General features: G+C 40.0%; 2 protein-coding genes across 6 annotated transcripts in view; one reads left to right on the plus strand and one right to left on the minus strand.

Annotated features, from left to right (window-relative positions):
- The window catches only part of SMIM14 (small integral membrane protein 14), a 54,427-nt gene extending 43,718 nt beyond the window's left edge, over positions 1 to 10,709 (minus strand). The window contains exons 1-2 of one of the 2 annotated variants that reach the window (XM_088163290.1): positions 10,508 to 10,709; positions 5,458 to 5,578 (exon numbers count right to left, since the gene is read on the minus strand). The gene's annotated coding sequence lies outside the window, so the exon portion shown is untranslated. The remainder of the gene's footprint in view (positions 1 to 5,457; positions 5,579 to 10,507) is intronic. The other variant, XM_088163289.1, reaches the window with a different exon arrangement.
- The window catches only part of UBE2K (ubiquitin conjugating enzyme E2 K), a 38,578-nt gene continuing 30,487 nt past the window's right edge, over positions 9,746 to 17,836 (plus strand). For 2 of the 4 annotated variants that reach the window (XM_014871051.2, XM_088163287.1), the window contains exon 1: positions 9,746 to 9,882. In XM_014871051.2, coding sequence (XP_014726537.1) covers positions 9,820 to 9,882 — 63 coding nt within the window. In that variant the 5' untranslated portion in view covers positions 9,746 to 9,819. Of the gene's footprint in view, positions 9,883 to 10,497; positions 10,581 to 16,321; positions 16,357 to 17,836 lie in introns of those variants that run through there. The other 2 variants (XM_088163286.1, XM_088163285.1) reach the window with 2 other exon arrangements.

Consider the following 17,836-nt stretch of genomic DNA (forward strand, 5'->3'; position numbering starts at 1 on the left):
GTCATGAAGTGAGAATTACTCTGATCTGAAACGGATATATGCAGTTTGCAGTTAGTATTAAGCACTCGGTGTATGACTGAAATGTAAGAGTACCATCCATTAAAAAGCCAAGGCATTATTTACTAAGAAAAGAGACATTAAAAAAAGAGAAGACATTTCATGTGTCACTGAGGAGATGTATCAAAAGGCATAACTCTGGCAGTCAGCACTTAAAGATCAGTATTCTATCACATAAAATGTGGCAGCATTTTGTACGGACTACAGAGAAGTAAATCACATTGTCAGAAAAAAAATCTGATCTGTTATCACTGTAAGCAATACTCTGGTTTCTGTAGCACATTCAACCACACTTTTTACTTTACATATTAGAACATTGACAAGCATACAAGAAATGACTGTTCTCTCAGCTGGGCAAGATCTCTATAGACATCTAATGCATTGCGCATTTGCTTCTGAGCAAATTTTATTTGAGGATGTTGTATGATACAGCTGGTATGATGTTTGGTGTAGTATGTCACACCTTCTGAAGACAAGCTGTAAACCCTACAAATGGTTTAGTGTAAGAAAGAAAATTCGGTTTTAGAGAACTTGGCAACACTGTCTGGTCAAGAAAAAAGAATTCTTCTGTAGTATACCCTCAGCAAGTTTGCTGACAACACCAAGCTGAGTGGTGCGAACAACACACTGGAGGGAAGGGGTATCATTCTAAGGCACCGTGAGAGACTTGAGAGGTGGGTCTGTGTGAACCCCATGAAATTCAACAAGGCCAAGTACAAGGTCCTGCACATGGGTTAAGGCAGTCCCAAGGACAAATATAGGCTGGGAGGAGAATGGATTAAGAGCAGTCCTGCTGAGAAGGACTTGGAAGCCAAATGTGTCCTGGGCTGCATCAAAAGCATGGTCTGTAGGTCAAGGGACATGATTCATCTCCTCTTACTGTGCTCTTGTGAGACCCCGCCTGGAGTACTGTATCCAGCTTTGGGTTCTGCAACATAAGAAGGACATCGACATCTTGGAATGAGTCCACAGGAGAGCCACAAAGATGATCAGAAGGATGGAGCACCTCTCCTATGAAGAAAAGCTGAGAGCTGTTCAGTTTGGAGAAGAGAAGGTTCTGGGGAGACTTTATTGTGTTCTTCCAGTACCTAAAATGGGCCCACAAGAAGGCTGGAGAGACTTTTTACAATGGGTTTATTGGGATGAAATTTTTTTCTGTGAGGGTGGTGAGGCACTGGAACAGGTTGCCAGAGAAGCTGTGGCTGCCACATCCCTGAAAGTGGTCAAAGGGTTGTATAGGGCCCTGAGTAACCTGCTCTAATGGAAGGTGTCCAACCCTTATGGCAGGGGGTTGGAAGTAGGTGATCTTTAGGGTACTTTCCAACCCAAACCATTCTATAATTCAATTCAACTCACACTTCACAGTTCATAAATTTTGCAAAAACACCACACAGATTGATGGAAACCATTTTGGTGTTTGAAAGTATGAATTTACACTTTTGGTGTTTAAACAGGTTCTTGTGTTACCTTTTGTTAGGCTACTAAGGTAATCATTAGACGTAGATGACGTCTCTAAAACTGAAGGTAATTACTGAAAAAAAAAGGATGGAAAGATTGGAAGCCGAAGCTCTATTATAGGAGAAGCTCAACTCCTTTATAGAGAAAACACTGAGGGAGACAGTCCCTTCACATTGGTGCACAATGGTGCACAGGACAAGAGCTAAACATAAGAAAACACTTCTTTATTCTGATGCTAACTGAACATTGGCAGAGGTTGCCCAGAAGGGCTGTGATGTCTCATATCCATAGAGATATTCAAATGGACATGATCCTGGCAAGGCAACCTGCTCTGGCTGACTCCACTTTGACAGGAAAGATGGTCTAGATGATCTCAAGAGGTACCTTCCAACCTTGACTCTGCTGTGATACTGTGCCACTCAAGAGTGGGGCCAGAAGTAGATATACCTGCAAAGCACTTTCACTGCAATTTCTGTGGGAGTAAAATTATTTGGACTGAGTGATATTAAGATACAGTGATAGTACGGTAGGCACCTATAAATATGTCTGCTGGGAGAATTAACATTTTTTATGTCTGTTCTGTGTTTGGGGAAGGGACCAAAAGTGTAATATCACAACATTCTTAGGACTAAGAGTTAGAATCTGCAAAATCAAGAGACAATCATATAGCATGACTGAATACTTCCCAGTATAACTAACCTCTGTTTGGGGAAAGAAAGATAGTCTAGAATATTGCTTTTAAAAGCTAGTTCAAATTTATCATGTGATCTTTTTGCACTGTCAGAAAGAGGGGAAAGCTGTAACAGGGAATTTTATGAGATGGGTTATACTTCAATGAAACTGCTATAATTGCTATCCTTCATTTAAGAAGAATGTTCAAGACAAGAAACTCCTTACATCTAAACTAGATCTTCCACCTAAACAAGGCATATGCTATTACTGAAAATACAGACACACACAATAATAGGGATTTTCTAGATATTTCTCTGTGAAACACTGCATGCCTGGCAGAAATCAACAGACCAGAGAAATGGCTTGTATCTGCTGTGTTCAGGGAAACTGTACATTACTCAGTACAGGACGCTATTTCAGCCTTGTTTATTTAACCTGAGTTTATTCTCAATGTTCTCTAATATATGCAGTGTTCTTGCTAGCCACATGGACAAACTGAAAACAATCAGGTTAGGAAAACAACAAATCAGATTGTCCTGACTTCTGTTCTTGGAGTGATCCTTACTGGTTTCTATGATTTGAAATCCTGTTCAATTAACTTTTTTAGAGAACTGTGGTGCAAACACTGACTAGGGATTTAGTCTTAAGGGTTTAACTCTAAATTATTATTCTACTGTAGTAAGATCAATAGAAAAGCTTGAGATTTTTTTCCTAATAAAAAATTGTTCTAATCTCCAAAATGCAGCTATTTCAGGATGGTATCAACATATCTAAATTACCCATCTGTCACAGCTGAGCTTTTTCTGGATGATCTCGGACAAACTTCACTATTTTGTAAATTTTTGTTGTAGACAGTTCCAAAAGACATCCATCAGTTGTGGATTTGGTGCCCATCATGACAGATTATACTGTAGTTTAGCAAAATGGCCATCATTAGAAGTAAGCTCAAATTCTATATACAATCTTCTAAAAGCCTCAGAATCAAAAATTGCTGGATCAAGCAATAATAACTGAATTCAAGAGCTCCAGATTGCTTTTTTATTATTAGTCCTACCTTTCAGGATCCCTAAAAAGTCCTGTGCTTTACAAAACAGACAGACTGTTGAAAGAATTCTTAACAATTGATATGCAAAGTATCCTGGAGTATGTTTTCTCTGTGGCTTGGTTTGTAGTAGTTTTCTCATTTTACTGCACATATTCTTAAATTATACTGTGGTTATTCATACATCTTTAATGTATATTCTCTTATATCTGGAAATATTTTTTGAGGTATGACCACCTCATAAGACTATTGCCTAACTATTGGAGCTTAATCCATCTCTGCAGCCTGCGTTGATGGCTCCATGTCTCAGGTAATATACATTAAGAAGAAAGGTGTCGACTGTCATCCTTTTCTCCTGAGAAAATACAGCAGTGATACAGATCAGTTTGCAGCATAAACTCCCTGAATAAGTGTTGCCTATCTGCTTAAAGGAAAATACAAAAAGCTAGGTGGAACCACCCTAGAGACACAACTTTGATATATATGCTGGCAGGTGGACCACTTTATATAGTGAGCTTCCCAGCCGTCAGCTTATCTACACTGTCAGGAATATGAAAATATTTTAGCAATAAAGACAACTACCAAAGAAAGTGGGTTTATTTTTCATTTATTCTGGATTCCCATATTCATTCAATTACTGCTTCACAACTTTTTGCTGCTCCAGTTCTAATTCCAAACTCAAATCTCCTAATGAGAGACTGTAACTCCACCCCCCCAAACAATCACTTCAACACATTAATGCCATTTTATCTTCTCTCTTACTTGCTGCCTCTAGGCACTTCCCTGGCTACCACTGCACTGAACAACAAATTTAAGCTTCTAGCTAAAAGGTCTGATATACTTCAGTCCTGATGACTTTTATAACATGGAGTTTTACTGAGTATGAGTCTGGATCTGATTTTAGCCCCTACAGTCATTAAAATAGCAGCAATTGTTAGTAAGTCACAAATCCTAAGGCCATGAGGAGAAGATCATGTCCAGTTGGCCAGGAAAAGCTGTCCAGCTGGCCTTTAGGGCAGCTCTAATTCCCTTTTGTAGCTTTCTATGAAAGAAAGATCACAATATTTAGTTCAGTTACATAGATTTGATAATGTACTAGAAGTTATTACATTAATAGATGATAATACAAAACACATAAAATGGTACAAATTCTTCACTCAAGGTAGAAAATGTTTTTTGAGTGGACAACAATATATCAGCAATATAGCATGGTGACTGTTCTTTATACCATCGGTCAAATCCTCTCTTCTCTTCTAACTCTAATATTCATAAACCTACTAATAAAGCCATGTTAGGTTGTGAAGTCTATTTCTGTATTCACAGATTTCTTTCATTTTGTAAGGATCCTCAGAAAAACTGCTATCTTCTTTTGGTAATAGGAAGAAAGGAGCACAGTTTTATACATTTTTCTTTATAAGAAGCGCTTCTAATTCCCTGTAATCAACTTGACAGTCTGTGGTTGCCAAATTTTCAAGGTAGATTCCTGATCACTAAGAATATTAATCAACTTCGGTGCTCCTGCAAAATTACAGGAACTATTTCACAGCTGAACCTAATTCCCCCTCCCACTTTTTTTTCTTCATGAAGCCACAAGAATTGGCCCATGGACCCCAAGGTGTATATGTACTATCAATTGAAAATCACTCCTCCACAAAAAACTGGAAGCTTAAAACCCCAGTAATTTTGCTAACAGACTTAAAAGCATCGGGTGTCTTTGTATCTAGGTTTTCCTACTAGATACACCAGGTTCAGATATAACATTAATTTAGAATATATTGGCAGACCAATATTAAATTAATGAAAAGTCCAGGGTGTCCTGTCAATTTCTAATAACTTAACAAGTGAAGGGCAATAAGGTGTTATTAAACTACAAAAAAAATCTTCACATTCATTATTTCATGAAAACTTTGCTATGCCATAGATTGATTTCTGATGTAACTCCACTAATTCAGATGAATTGCATGATATGAATTCAACCTGAGTGACTTCATATCACTCTAATATTAAGTTAGAACCCTTTCTGCCTTTTAACGCATATAAATTTCATCTATTAACTACATGAAAAGTATAATTTGGTAAGCGCAGGCATCTCAAGCGGATACTTCCTCTCTCTTCCTGAGCACCGAATAATTTTTGTTCTACTGGTTTTGGCATTTCAGCCTACAGAAGTCCTACAAGTTCTTCATGAACACCTTTACAGGTAAGGCTGGACAAAGCAGTGACAGTACCTTGCGCTGTTTGTAAGGCAAGGAAAACTTCCCGATCCATCTCAGCCGAGCAAGGCAAACTGCCTTGTTCCACCCAGGAGAGGGCACTCTTACACCTGGCCACGCAACCGGACATGGACATCTATAGGAGGAACAGGAAAGTTAAGATGACATCTTAAAACTCGGTCAACTTGCACGACCAGTTAGTTATTTTGATGATAACGCTAATCCCAGGTAAATTGAATCATCCAGACGCTGCCACAACACAATATGACAGACAATAAATGTGCAGGCTAAGTTTATTCTTAGTCTCTGTAATGTGCTGAATGATACGCAGATAAAAAAGACAATTTCTGCATTTCTTTGTTAAAAGCTGAGATCATAGAAACAGAGTTGTAGGTGTACCTTCCGCAGAAAACCAAGGTTAAATTTAAAAATACCTAGTATATGAATATTAGTTGTTACCCTCTTTTTAAAAATAAAACACTATTATAAATGAGCATACAAATATTTAAATGCAAAGTGAATATAATCTAATACTAATGCAGCCTGTAAAGTTAATCCTTATATGGATGCCTCATGAAATACATAAAATAAGAATTAAAAATGCGACATGCTCAACCCCTGTTTCTAAAGGGATAGAAGTGAATATACATATCTCTTGAGACAGCTTTCCTCTTTGATAAGTAATCCTCCAGCAACAAAGAGAGAAGATCAAGCCTGACATTTTTGATTTTTCTAAACTAAAGAAGCCAAGATGAGGAGGTGGTAGTTTTGTAACGCGAGACATAAAACAGTAAAAGAGGAATAGAATGCTGCATACTGCAAAGTTAATGTTTCAAAAATCTAATTTTCCTCTAATCACAGAGGGCAATCTCAATAATTCCAAATTTTCTCTGAGTAATTCTACTAGAAATGTTCTACTGATATTAATAAATATGAATAATATTAGGAGAATATGGAAATGAGAAAAAGATCACCAAGATTCTTAACTTGAAGAACGGAAAGTAAATCATACTCAGTGCTGTAATAAGCATCTTGGAGTCCCCAGGCAGTACACGGGGCTGGGGCCATCCATAGTCTGAGGGAAGAGCCGTGCACATGGGGCTATATTGGATGTACAGTAGTCCAACGCACACAAACTTTGCATGAGCCATAGCCACTTTTCCATGAACATGTGGGGAACTGTTTCCTATATATAGGTTGCATGATAGATAGTACTTCCCACATTACATGGGAAATGACATAGTGTTTAGAAGGTTTGGTTAGCCTAGCATGGGCTGATGAATATTGTTAGACTTTCCATACTGAGAGCTTGGGCTGAGGCCTTACAATCACTGACCCTATCAATTTTCCTCCTGCAATAACCTTACATAGTTTGAACTTCAACCATATCTCCTGCTCCCACTTCCAGAAGTCTTTCAAAACAATATGCCAAGCATAATAAACAATGCACAGATACAATTCTGAGTATCTCCCACTCTATTAGCTGTGATCAACACCAATAGGCAAAAGCATAAACCAATCTGCAGCCACTTTGCAAAAGCTGCTATTGAAAGAGTTCAGTATGAGACTAAAATGATTATAGGATCAATGAAAGAACGATCTCCTGATCATATATACTACTATTTTTTTATCCAAAAAAAGAGCTAAGTTCAATGGACTACAGTTGTACATTTTGTACATGGATTTTTCTAAGGGCAAAAGACTAATGAGAACTTAATCCAGGGCTTTATTATCAACATACCATAAAATATATTAGGGAGTCAGACATGGAAGTCACTGAAATCATACAAAGAGGCAATGTTCTCAATTTTTGTCTAAGCATTATCTTTTTTAAAAGCAAAAATAAAACAACAAACAAAACAAACAAACCGAACTCTCCAAAAAAACCAAACCAAACCCCAAAACACCTGTTCAAAATCTATGGTCCTATTCTACCCTAAAACCCTGTAGAATCTTCTGTAAAATAGTTAACTATAAAAAAGTATAAAACAGTATAGGAGGTATAAAACGATACTCGCAGCATGTTGATTACGTAAGGTACTGATTTTTATGTAGATTTTGATTCTGGCAAAACTCACCACTACTCTGTTCAACCAGCCAAAAAGCCTTTCTATATCTGTCTTTCAGCAAAGAGAAAATTAGCACAGTATATGGTGAATATGAAACAGTTGTGAGGTAAGTGAAAAAGTGAAAAATGCCTATTCAAGGACAAGGGAAAGGAATGGGGTATACCAAGGAAAATAGATACTGTAATTCATATTAATCTCATTTTTGCAGTAACAGACTCTGACATTTGTATTCCAAAAGAGCATATGAAAATGAAACTAGGTGCAAATGAGACAAAATCATTGCCTTTTACTATGGCTCTTACTGGATGTCTACCACCTATAACATAAAAGCATACTCACAGGAACACAAAGGATTTTAACACTTGATAAAGGTCATGTTTTCCACTCCATTCAGAGCAAAATCTGAATATTGGAAGCTTAGCTTCTTTTTGTGAGCTGTCTGAAAAGACATGAAAGATTTAACCAGGAGATTTTATGTACTACCTTTATTATTTTTGTCTATAGTAGTCATAGTTGCTCAGCACATTATAAACCTAACTTTCATATAAGAGGTAAAAAAGAGTTATCCTTTCTTTATTGGTGAGAGCCGAGGGCAATGAAAAGCCATGGTCTACTTCCTCAAAAGGAATTTAAGACATATCAGTGGAACTCTGATGTCTAAATTATTCTGAAAATGAAGGTCCAAGATCACACTATTAAGTCATTAGAAAGAAACCAGGCTTACTGCAAAATGGTCCTTTTCATAAAGGTATTGAAAATCTCAGCTGAAAAACTGGATTGAATAATACATTTTAAAGTTTTCATCTGAAAAAATAATTTGATGAATAGAATCACATGTAATACATTTTTGCAGAAAATCGGGCTTTTCCCAGTCAAACTACAGGGAAAGAGTAAACACGTTAGAGGGGCTATATGCATCTGTATGTATTTGACAGATTTTAAGAATTTATTGGTTTTTTTTTTGTTGCTTGGGTCTATACTTACTTTATAGTGTATATAATAGTCAAAATGCTGTGTGTACTAATGGAGATAAATGAAAAGTGCTTGCAGATAACAGCACTACCAGAAGTCGACATTTGTTGAGAAAAATGTCTATGTTGTATGTTGTCCTGCACTGCACCGTTAAAATGGGGCCCTATAAAATGTTTCTGTAAACCTTAATATCTTGAAAGCCTCTAATTCCTGAATAAAGTTCAAAATCCAATCTCATGTTCTCCTCTGAAAACCTATGCTCTTGGATAACATGTTATTTTATACACCTCAGAAGTTATGGTTACTGTTACCCTATTACAGATTTCAGAACAGAAGCAGTATTCCATGTTTGCCTCTGTAATAAAATGCCCATTGGAGAGGGCTGACCTTTGCCTTTTACTCTACTTTTAAAACATTGTAGCAGAATCTGTGAAAACAAGCAGTTCCTTTCCCTGTCCCCATTAAGTAACCTGGGCCTGCAAGTTCCCCTGGTCCCATGTGAGGAGGCACCCGCGTCTCCAGGGGGAGCGGGGAAGAGGACGAGGAACGGGTCTGGGAGGGAGATGTGTAAGGAATAACATTTTTCTCTGCCGAGCATAATAGCCAAAAATTACACGAGAACCGCTGTTAGGGGCCCGTGTGAGCAGATTCTCAAGTTACGTGAGAGCTCCCTGGTTCTTTTTGCTCAGGGGCTTCACCAGCAGACATACCAGCTGCTCCTTAAGCCAGCTGTTTCCTCAGCGACACCTCAGACATTTCTCCCGCTGCCGTGGACCCGGCCCAGCCCTCCCAAGGGTGCTCCTTCACCCGTTCGCCGGCCCGGTGCCTCAGGGCTCACCCCGCTGCCGGTACAGGGCCGAGCGGGAGCCATGACGATACAACGGCCTCTGCTGTGCCCCGGGGCTGGCCCGCGGCGGGGCTCTGCCTGAGGGGGTAACCTCACGCTCTCGCCACGGACCCGCCCGGCCCGTGACAGGCCGAGCGGCTCGGGCAGGTGTCCCCCGGGACAGGCGGGTGGGCGGCCAGCGGGGCGAGCCCCTGCGCCTCCACAGGTGGGCAGCGCACCCTTCCTTCGGGGTCACGGGGAGGAGGCGGCCCAGAGCGCACAGGCCGCAGCCGCCCCACCCGCGGAGTCCAGCCACGGCCCCCCCGGCCCCGCCGCCGTCCCGGTGCCGCTCCGGCCGCTCTCCCGCGGCCCCTCCTGAGGAGCGGCGGCAGCCCTTTCGCGCATGCTCGGCGCGGGCGCCATTTTGGTAGGGCCGGGAGTTCTCCAGCGGAGCGGCGGCGGAGCTCGCTGGGCCCGGCGCGGAGGGGGCGAGGGGTGCCCGCTGCGGAGATGGCCAACATCGCGGTGCAGAGGATCAAGCGGGAGTTCAAGGAGGTGCTGAAGAGCGAAGAGGTCAGAGCCTCTCCCCACTCCCCCTGCGCGCCGCCGCCACCCTCCCCCGTGTGAGCGTGGGCAGCAGGGGACGGTGCGGGCGCCCCGCCGGCCTTCGCGGGGACCCCGCACCCCCCTCGGCCCCACCTCCCCGTGCTGGAGGTGGGCCCGTCCCACGGCATCTGGGAGGGGAATGGCGATTCCTGGGGAGACGGGCCCCGCCAGCCGTTGGGAGGAGGAGGAGGGGGCCGCGGGAAACGCGGCGGCAGGGCCCGAAGAGGCTGGGCGGGCCGGCCCCCGGCGAAGGCTCCCGGCGGTCGGTGCTCGGGAGCGCCGCCAGGCCGGAGGCCACGGGGCGGGGCGGGTGGGGCCGGCCCGGCCTCCGCGGGGGCCCCCGGCACGCGCCCTCCCGCGTCCGCCCGCGCGGTACCGGGAGGGCCGGGAGGGATGGATGAGGCGGATTGGGAAGGGTGAGGTGGGGGTACGTGATCCCACACATCCCCTTCAGCTGACCCCTTTGGCTCGCCAGTGCCAGAGGCTGCAGGGTACGGGTTTAATGTTTGGGGTTTTTGAGCGGTTGCTATTAAACCCCCATTTAGCTTCCCTGTATACAGAACTTCCTTTATCCCACTGCAGGCTTACTCACCTTCAGATGGATGCTTTTAAAGCCTCACTTATTTCAGTCATGTTACCTCGTTTCCTGATCAGTATGTTCAGAGGTATGTCGTGGTCAGTAAGAGAGGCTGACTACTTTCAGGGCAGCAGTGGAGAAGTTCTGATCAGTTTGGGGGAATATATAGCAGTGTTTGCAGGATTGCATCAATACAGCTTTAGCTCTGTCGGTGTCTGAGTTGGTGGACGTCAGCCAGATAGGTTTTAATGGTTGTGTCGTCATTGTCGTCCTACTTGGGATGATGTTGCAGGTTAGATCCTTGTGAAATATTAATGCGAATATGTAACTCTTAAAGCTGATGTTTCAGAAATCTGGACATATTCACAGAGAAAAAATTGAGAGGATAATTTTTGGAAGGTACTAATAGCTTAAGAAAACACGTTTAGGGTTGCAGTAGTTGATGTACTTTTAAATTGTGTGCTAATAACATTGTTGCTATGTAGCTTGAACTTACTAGAAAAATGTAAGGGGATTGGTTTATAGCTGCCTTTACAGTCCTGGCTGATTTTGCCAAGCTATTGCACAGCAAATGCAGAATTGCATGGAGACCAAGAGAAATTTCTAGGTGGATACCTTTAAACCAAAGATAGAGAATGTAGACCTCATACCCTGTATAACCAGCTGATACTGTGGAAACAAAGAAGTCTATTTGAAATTGGTTTCTAAAGGCTTCAAAACCCTTTCCCTTTGCTTTATGTAGAAAAAAAAGGAAGAAACCTTAACTTACATAGGTTTTGAGAGAGGTCCATAGTAAATTTTCATACTGTAGAGGTTGGATCTAGTGTGGACATATTTGATTATTTTTGTTTGTTTAGTCTGCAGGACTCAGTTACAGAATTTTGGAAATGGATATTGTTATAAAATAGCCTCCTCCCTGTTTCCTGGTAGATGTTATAGGAACAGAAATGCCTGGGAGGGGGGTGGGCACACAGGGAGAAAAGTGCCTAGGAAGTTTGTTATCTATCTTCTTCCACTACTCACCTTTATGCTGAAGTAGAGTGGTGGAACCAAAAATGTTTTTACAAGGGAGCAGCTGGATGGCAGTTAATTCCTTCTGCTGATAGAATCCTTGCTATTCAGGACTAAATATACTTTTCATATTACTTAGCAGTTCCTATTTCCTTGAATACAATTTCTGGGAAGTAACTAAAATGTGAAATACTACCTTGCTCTCTGCTTACAGGTAAGAGATGAAGGATTTTCCATATTTTTAAGTTGAGTCTGAGACTTCTTGAGTGTTTTGTAAAAGTATTTAAAGTCCCCTCACACTTGAAGAAAAGTGCTTCTCCTCTGTTTGCTTTATCATTTCTAGTTTTGTTATAAACACGACATTATGTTAAGAAGTAAGATATTGTTTATTTAAGAGAGATACTTGTAACTTTGCATCTCTTAAATATTTGAATTAAGTAGATAAAACTAACTAAAGTTTCTTTGTAAGGAGTGCTCTCTAAAGTATGATTTTTCAACTTTTTACTTCTGTGTGTAGTAAGCCTTACAGTTCTAAGGTAGGCGAGGTATTGTGCATTTATAACAAAGATGAAGTTGTTAAGTTAGTCTAGGTAGTAACTTGACTGGATAAATATGTGTAGGCAAGGGATCAGATGTTCCAGTTTACCTTTCTTCTTGTTCTGTCATTTCATTAATGTATTATCTTGTTGGTTTTATGGACTGAAATTTTAAGGCTACAAAATGTATTTTGAACAAAAGTATGAAGCTGCAGCATGATGGAGAACCAATAAAGAGATGGAAGGAGAAGAGTGTACCGCTTTTACTAAGTAGGAAAAAGTTTTAGTGAAGGTTAGCTGGTATTATTTTTAGATTAAATTTTTGCATTGGGTAGCCAAATGCTTACCTGCTCTCTGTTTATAAACAGCTATCTTATGAGAGGGAGAACTTGCCCGGCATTTAATAATGAATAGAAACATATTGAAAGATCTTGTGGTCACTTAAAGACTGATGCTGAGATGTATTGTAATCGATCAGTATGTTAAACATTATGTGTGACTTATTTTTGTAATTTAATAAAGCATCAGTGTTTACTTTGAAGAAATTATAGTATGCTAGCAGTGAAGGATTCAATGTTTAATTGGCCATCCACGTTCTTTTATCATGTGGAAATATAAGGTGTTTTCTAGTAATTTATACCTTTTGCAGTGAAAACTGCAATCTGATGTTGAAGGTGACACATTGGGAAACATAGCTTCCTTCTAGCAAGATGAATTGCTGGTATATCTACGATGAAATGTTCTTCTCTTACAAATATGAAGAGACATTTATGGCAGGTAAATCTAGGTAGAGCTGAGAGTAAATTAAACTCAGTTGCAGTTATGGAATATGAGTATCTTCATGAACACGTATCTGAAGTATCAGTGTAAATTTGTAACTTGATTGAAGCCAAGACAGCATTCAAGTGAAGATAGGTTAACAACAGAAACTTCAAGTACTTGATTTCCAGGAAGGAAATGAGTGTTTGTTTTGGAGTCTGTTATGTGTTTCAGTGATTTACAGGCAAAAGGGAAGAGAAAAATAACTGTAGTCTGCCATACCTTTCTTAGACTTGTAAAGACCTAGTGAGTAGCTCTCATGGTGGCTTTTACCATTGTCTGTAGTGGTCTTGTGATTTATATCAGTATGTAGCAAGACACTAAGTAACATCTCTGAAAATTTCTTGCTCTTTGAAAAAGCCATAGATATTTAATCTTCAGGCTCAGAAAAACTTCATTGCTTTAGTTTGTTTCTGTTTGGGCAGTCTTGGGTGCTAGATACTGAATTTACTAATGTGAAGACTTCTAGTTGTAGTTGTGCTTTGGTGTTAGTAGGATTCTTGGTTTTCTTCCTGTTTATCATGTAGAATCAATGCAGGTATTTATAACAATGAGATGTCTTCTATTATGATTGCTGAGTCAGCAACATTTTTTTTTTAAACAGTATCCATTTTATGCTGATACATGTGCTTAACTTTTGAATTGTAAGAATAGTCACATTGAAGTCAGTAGAGGTTTAGTGAGTGCAGTGGAATTGTTGTCATTGTTTAATCCCAGGGAGTCAGCTAAGTACCATGCAGCTGCTCAATCAGATGCTCCACTCCCTGAACTGAGCTAGGAAAGAGAATTGGAAAAAGGTAAAACCTGTGCATTAAATAAGAGCAGTTTAATGATTTAAATAAGGTAAAATATAGTAATAATAATGAAAAGGGAGTTTACAAAAAGAGAGAGAAGAATAAAATCAGAGAAAGACAAGGGATGTCCAGTGCAATTGGTCACCCCCTGTTCATCTGTTCCCAGCCCATCCCAGCAGCAATCAGCAGCTCCCAGCCAATCCCCCCAGTTTCTATGCTGAGTATGACATTCTATGGGAAGGAGCATCCCTTTGGCCAGTTTGAGTCAGCTGTCCTGGCCATGCACCCTCCTGGCTTCCTGTGCATGTGCTTGCTGGCAGAGCATGGGAAACTAAAAAGTCCTTGACTTAGAGTAAGCTGTACCCAGCAACATCAGTGTGTTATCAACATTATTCTCAGACTAAATCCAAAGCCCAGCCCTGTACCAGCTACTAGGAAAAGAATTAACTCTGTCCCAGCCAAAAGCAGGACAACTGTTTGGGAATAAAACTTGAGTGTACTTGGTCAATTAAAAGGCATAAAGGTATAAAAAGGTGTAAACATAAGAATATTTTAAATGTCATTATTATATTGGTATCAGTCTCTCCTCAGTCTCTCAGAAGGCCTGCATGTGATTAAGAAAGTGTGTGAGGAGGGTTTTAGCACACTGGAGCTTGGGCTACTATGCAAGAAGGGCTCTTAGTAGGCTGGAGAAATCAATGTCCTGGCAGGAACCTTTTGAAGCTCAGCTGAGGTAGGTGCCAAGTCCTGCATCTGGGAGGAAGTAATTCGGTCAGGAGACTGACTGGAAACAAAGCAGTCTAGCAGGAAAAGAACTTCATGACCTAGTGAAGAGCAAGTTGAACATGATGGTGGCAATGAAGTCCAACCACGTACTGGGTTGCATTAGCAAGAATATAGTCAGTGGGTTGTGGGAAGTGGTTCTTCACCTCTGTTCTGTGCTTGTGAGAACATGTGTGGTGTTCTGTGTTCAGATACATACTCGAATTAACTGAGCAGAAAACTGTCAAGGTGGTTAAGGGACTGGACCACAAAATGTGTGAGAAGAAAGGGAAAGAGTTGATGTTGTTGAGAGAACTACTGAGAGGGACGTCTTCGTGTTATCTATAAATACCTAATGAGAAGCTCCTGAGAAGAGCCAGGCTTGTCTCAGAAGTGCATGGGGATATGATAAGAGGTGGCAGACACCAGCTGGAACATGGGAAATTCTGACCAGACGCTGGGGAAAAAAAACATTTAAGCAGCATGATCAGCAAGATTGCAAAATCTTTGTCCTTGGAGTTGTTCAAAACTCAACAAATTCTTAAACAACCTGCTCATATTGGACCTACTTTGAGCAGGAGGTAGGGACTAGAAGCCACCCAGCTGTCTCTACCTGCGTGATTACAGAATCTCTAGTATAAGTTTGGTTTTTAATTACTGTTTCTGTTTGTCAGAGAAAACATAAGAGGGTTCTAAGTCTGTTGCCACATCTGGTAAAACCTTCCCCTGTAAACAAATAGAAAAATTTTAAAGTAGACCATTTCTTTTTTGTTTAAAAATTTTCACTATTGTATGACAATAATGAATCCTCTTCCCTTTCAAATTGGAGGCTGGGTTTTTCTGGTAGATGCAGAGCTTTCAGGGTTTTTATTCTGAACAACTTCTGGTTTTGGAGCCCTAAAAGTAGAACAAATACGAGATTAGTACTACTTCTTTAATTTTCATTTCTCTGAAATGTGAAGATCATCTGAACTTTAAAATAGTTTGTTTGTGAAATCTTTTGTACATTGCCAAAAATAATTTTGTCTGCTGTGTTTTTAGCTATGCCTACAGTTTTTGGCCAAGAGGAGGTTTAGACCTGTTTCCTGTAACTGCATAAAAAGAATAGTGAATTGCCGTTACTGTGCATCTTTGGTTTTCTTAATCCTATCTGTGGTGTGTTGGTTATATCTTTCAGTTTATACTGGAAAATAATGGAGAATGGTTCTGTAGGTCTTTGCCATCAAACAAGTTTGCCTATAAATGGTGAGAAAACTGCATGCTATTCTCACATCTGGGATGATCTTTCAGAATTATTAGGTTATTTGCAGTTAACACCTCTTTACCTGTACCATATAGACTGTTTCTCAAGTTCTATGAATATAATACCAGTGCACTTTTAGGATCAGTATTATGTAGATACTAATCAGTACTAGTATTAGGAATGCTATTTTAACCTGTGATTTAAAATATACAATGTTAGTGACCATTTGACCAGACAGTTTGCCAAGTACTGGTAGTGGGAATATTTGTGCAGAGAAGGCTGGATCTATTGCTTTTTCCTGTGTTCAGTTGGTGACTTTTTAAATGTTAATGTTTATCCAGTTGGGTTCAGGTTTCTAGTGAGTGGTCTACTATCAGTTGGCAGATTTTGGGAGTAAGTGGAAAACAGAAAGAGAAAAACTTAAGTCTTTCTTGGAGGCAGACTGATTTGGTTGTCTTTGGTAATGTCATAAAAACCTGAGGAAAGAGAGCAGTCCCTGGTTACAGGAATGGATTAGGCAGTTTAGGATGAGGGGGTAGATTGTAGCTGATGATGGTACCCTCTGATAATAAACCTCTGTGGACCTAAAGCAGTGCTAGAAATTAGCCAATCCTTTACCAATTCCAGTCTTGCATTCATTCTTCTGTGCTTGTTTCCAGGAGTTTGGCTTTAATAAAAAGGAGGTGTACGAGTCCTAAGGTTAGTTCACTTTACGTAGTATGAGATTTAAATAAAGTTAACATTTAATCATAGTAAATTTGTGTAAGTATAAACTGCAAGAAAGTGCTGGTTAACAGTCCAATGGTCTTTCTTTTGCACTAAGTTAGTGCAAGTACTTAGAGTAGTTCTTATATTATTTACCTGTTAAATGGTTTTTAGATTCCTAGATTTCATAATGCTAATAGGGACTGTTGTCATTATTATAATTCATCATTTTTACACTAATAAGTGCTGCTGGTATTAAATTGAGAAAATGCTTTAGGTTAAAGTTTATCATTAAGATGCAGGCTATCTTTTAGTCTTTGACAAGCTAAGTAAAACTGTTGCAATTTAGATATAGAAGAGGAATCAATTTAGTTCTTTTATGGAAACAGTAGGAATTTTGGTAAATAATATTCTGTATGGCACTCTAGGGATGTTTCACAGAATCACCAAATATTCTGAGTTGGATGTAGTCCAGTTCTGCACTCTTGACTTATCCAGCATTTTCCCTTGAGATTATATCAGTGTTAATATTTGTAATATTTGGGTTGAATATGCTTGCTCTGAGTATTTAACAAAATAGTATCTGCATCATAAATAAAGTATCTCTGTGAGTAGCAGAAGTAACTTTGTTGAGTACCAGATCTGTGTTTGTTAGTCTACTATATTGCAATAGAATTGTGCTAAAGTCATGGGTTGCTCCTGTCTATCCTTCAAAGTGTCTGCACAGGAGGGAGATACTGTGAATGTCAGTGGCTACAGAAGAGGCTTCATTCAGTGTTATGCTTTATTGGGCACTAAAAGTCAGTCCTGCAGTATAACTCCAGTTTGGCTATGCCAGTGTCTGAGAGGGCTGGGCTCATCCTGTGTATCGTCCTTCTGTTGGATTGCTAATAGGGACTGTCCTGTCTACCTTGTCACAAAACACATGGGAAACTAATTGAAGTTCATTATTTAATATTTATATTCATTATTAGCCAGTATGATCAACAGTTCAGATTAGGAAAGACTAATGAAAGACTGAAAATCTAGTTACTTTTAAAGAGGCAAGTTTAAGGTAACATGCCTTCAGACTCATACACACAAATACATTAGTCCATATTTTACTTAAACAGGTATTTTAGCTCAAGCTGAAAGTATTTCACTTTTTATTTTTAGCTGAAAGGGAACTGTGAGAAAGTATTTTTGAGTTTTTGCTATGTTAGGATATGTTAAAGTACAGGAGGCTATGATGAAATAAGGTAGCGTACATGAATGGAAATCATGGTAGTTGTGTTGTATTTTCTGCGGAAGCTCTTAGAGCCTTCCTGGTGTTTAGGTAAGCCCTTCCACTTTGGAATAAGGGTGTCCATGTGGGAAGCTAGTACAGAAGAACTGTTCTGAGCTATTTTCGAAAGTCTTTGAGCTCTGAGACTGAGAGTGAATTAGCATAATCAGTTTAAAATGAACTGAATCTTGTGATTCCTTTATACGTAGA

Source organism: Sturnus vulgaris, chromosome 4, assembly GCF_052056855.1.
Source record: "Sturnus vulgaris isolate bStuVul1 chromosome 4, bStuVul1.hap1, whole genome shotgun sequence".
Lineage (NCBI taxonomy): Eukaryota > Metazoa > Chordata > Aves > Passeriformes > Sturnidae > Sturnus > Sturnus vulgaris.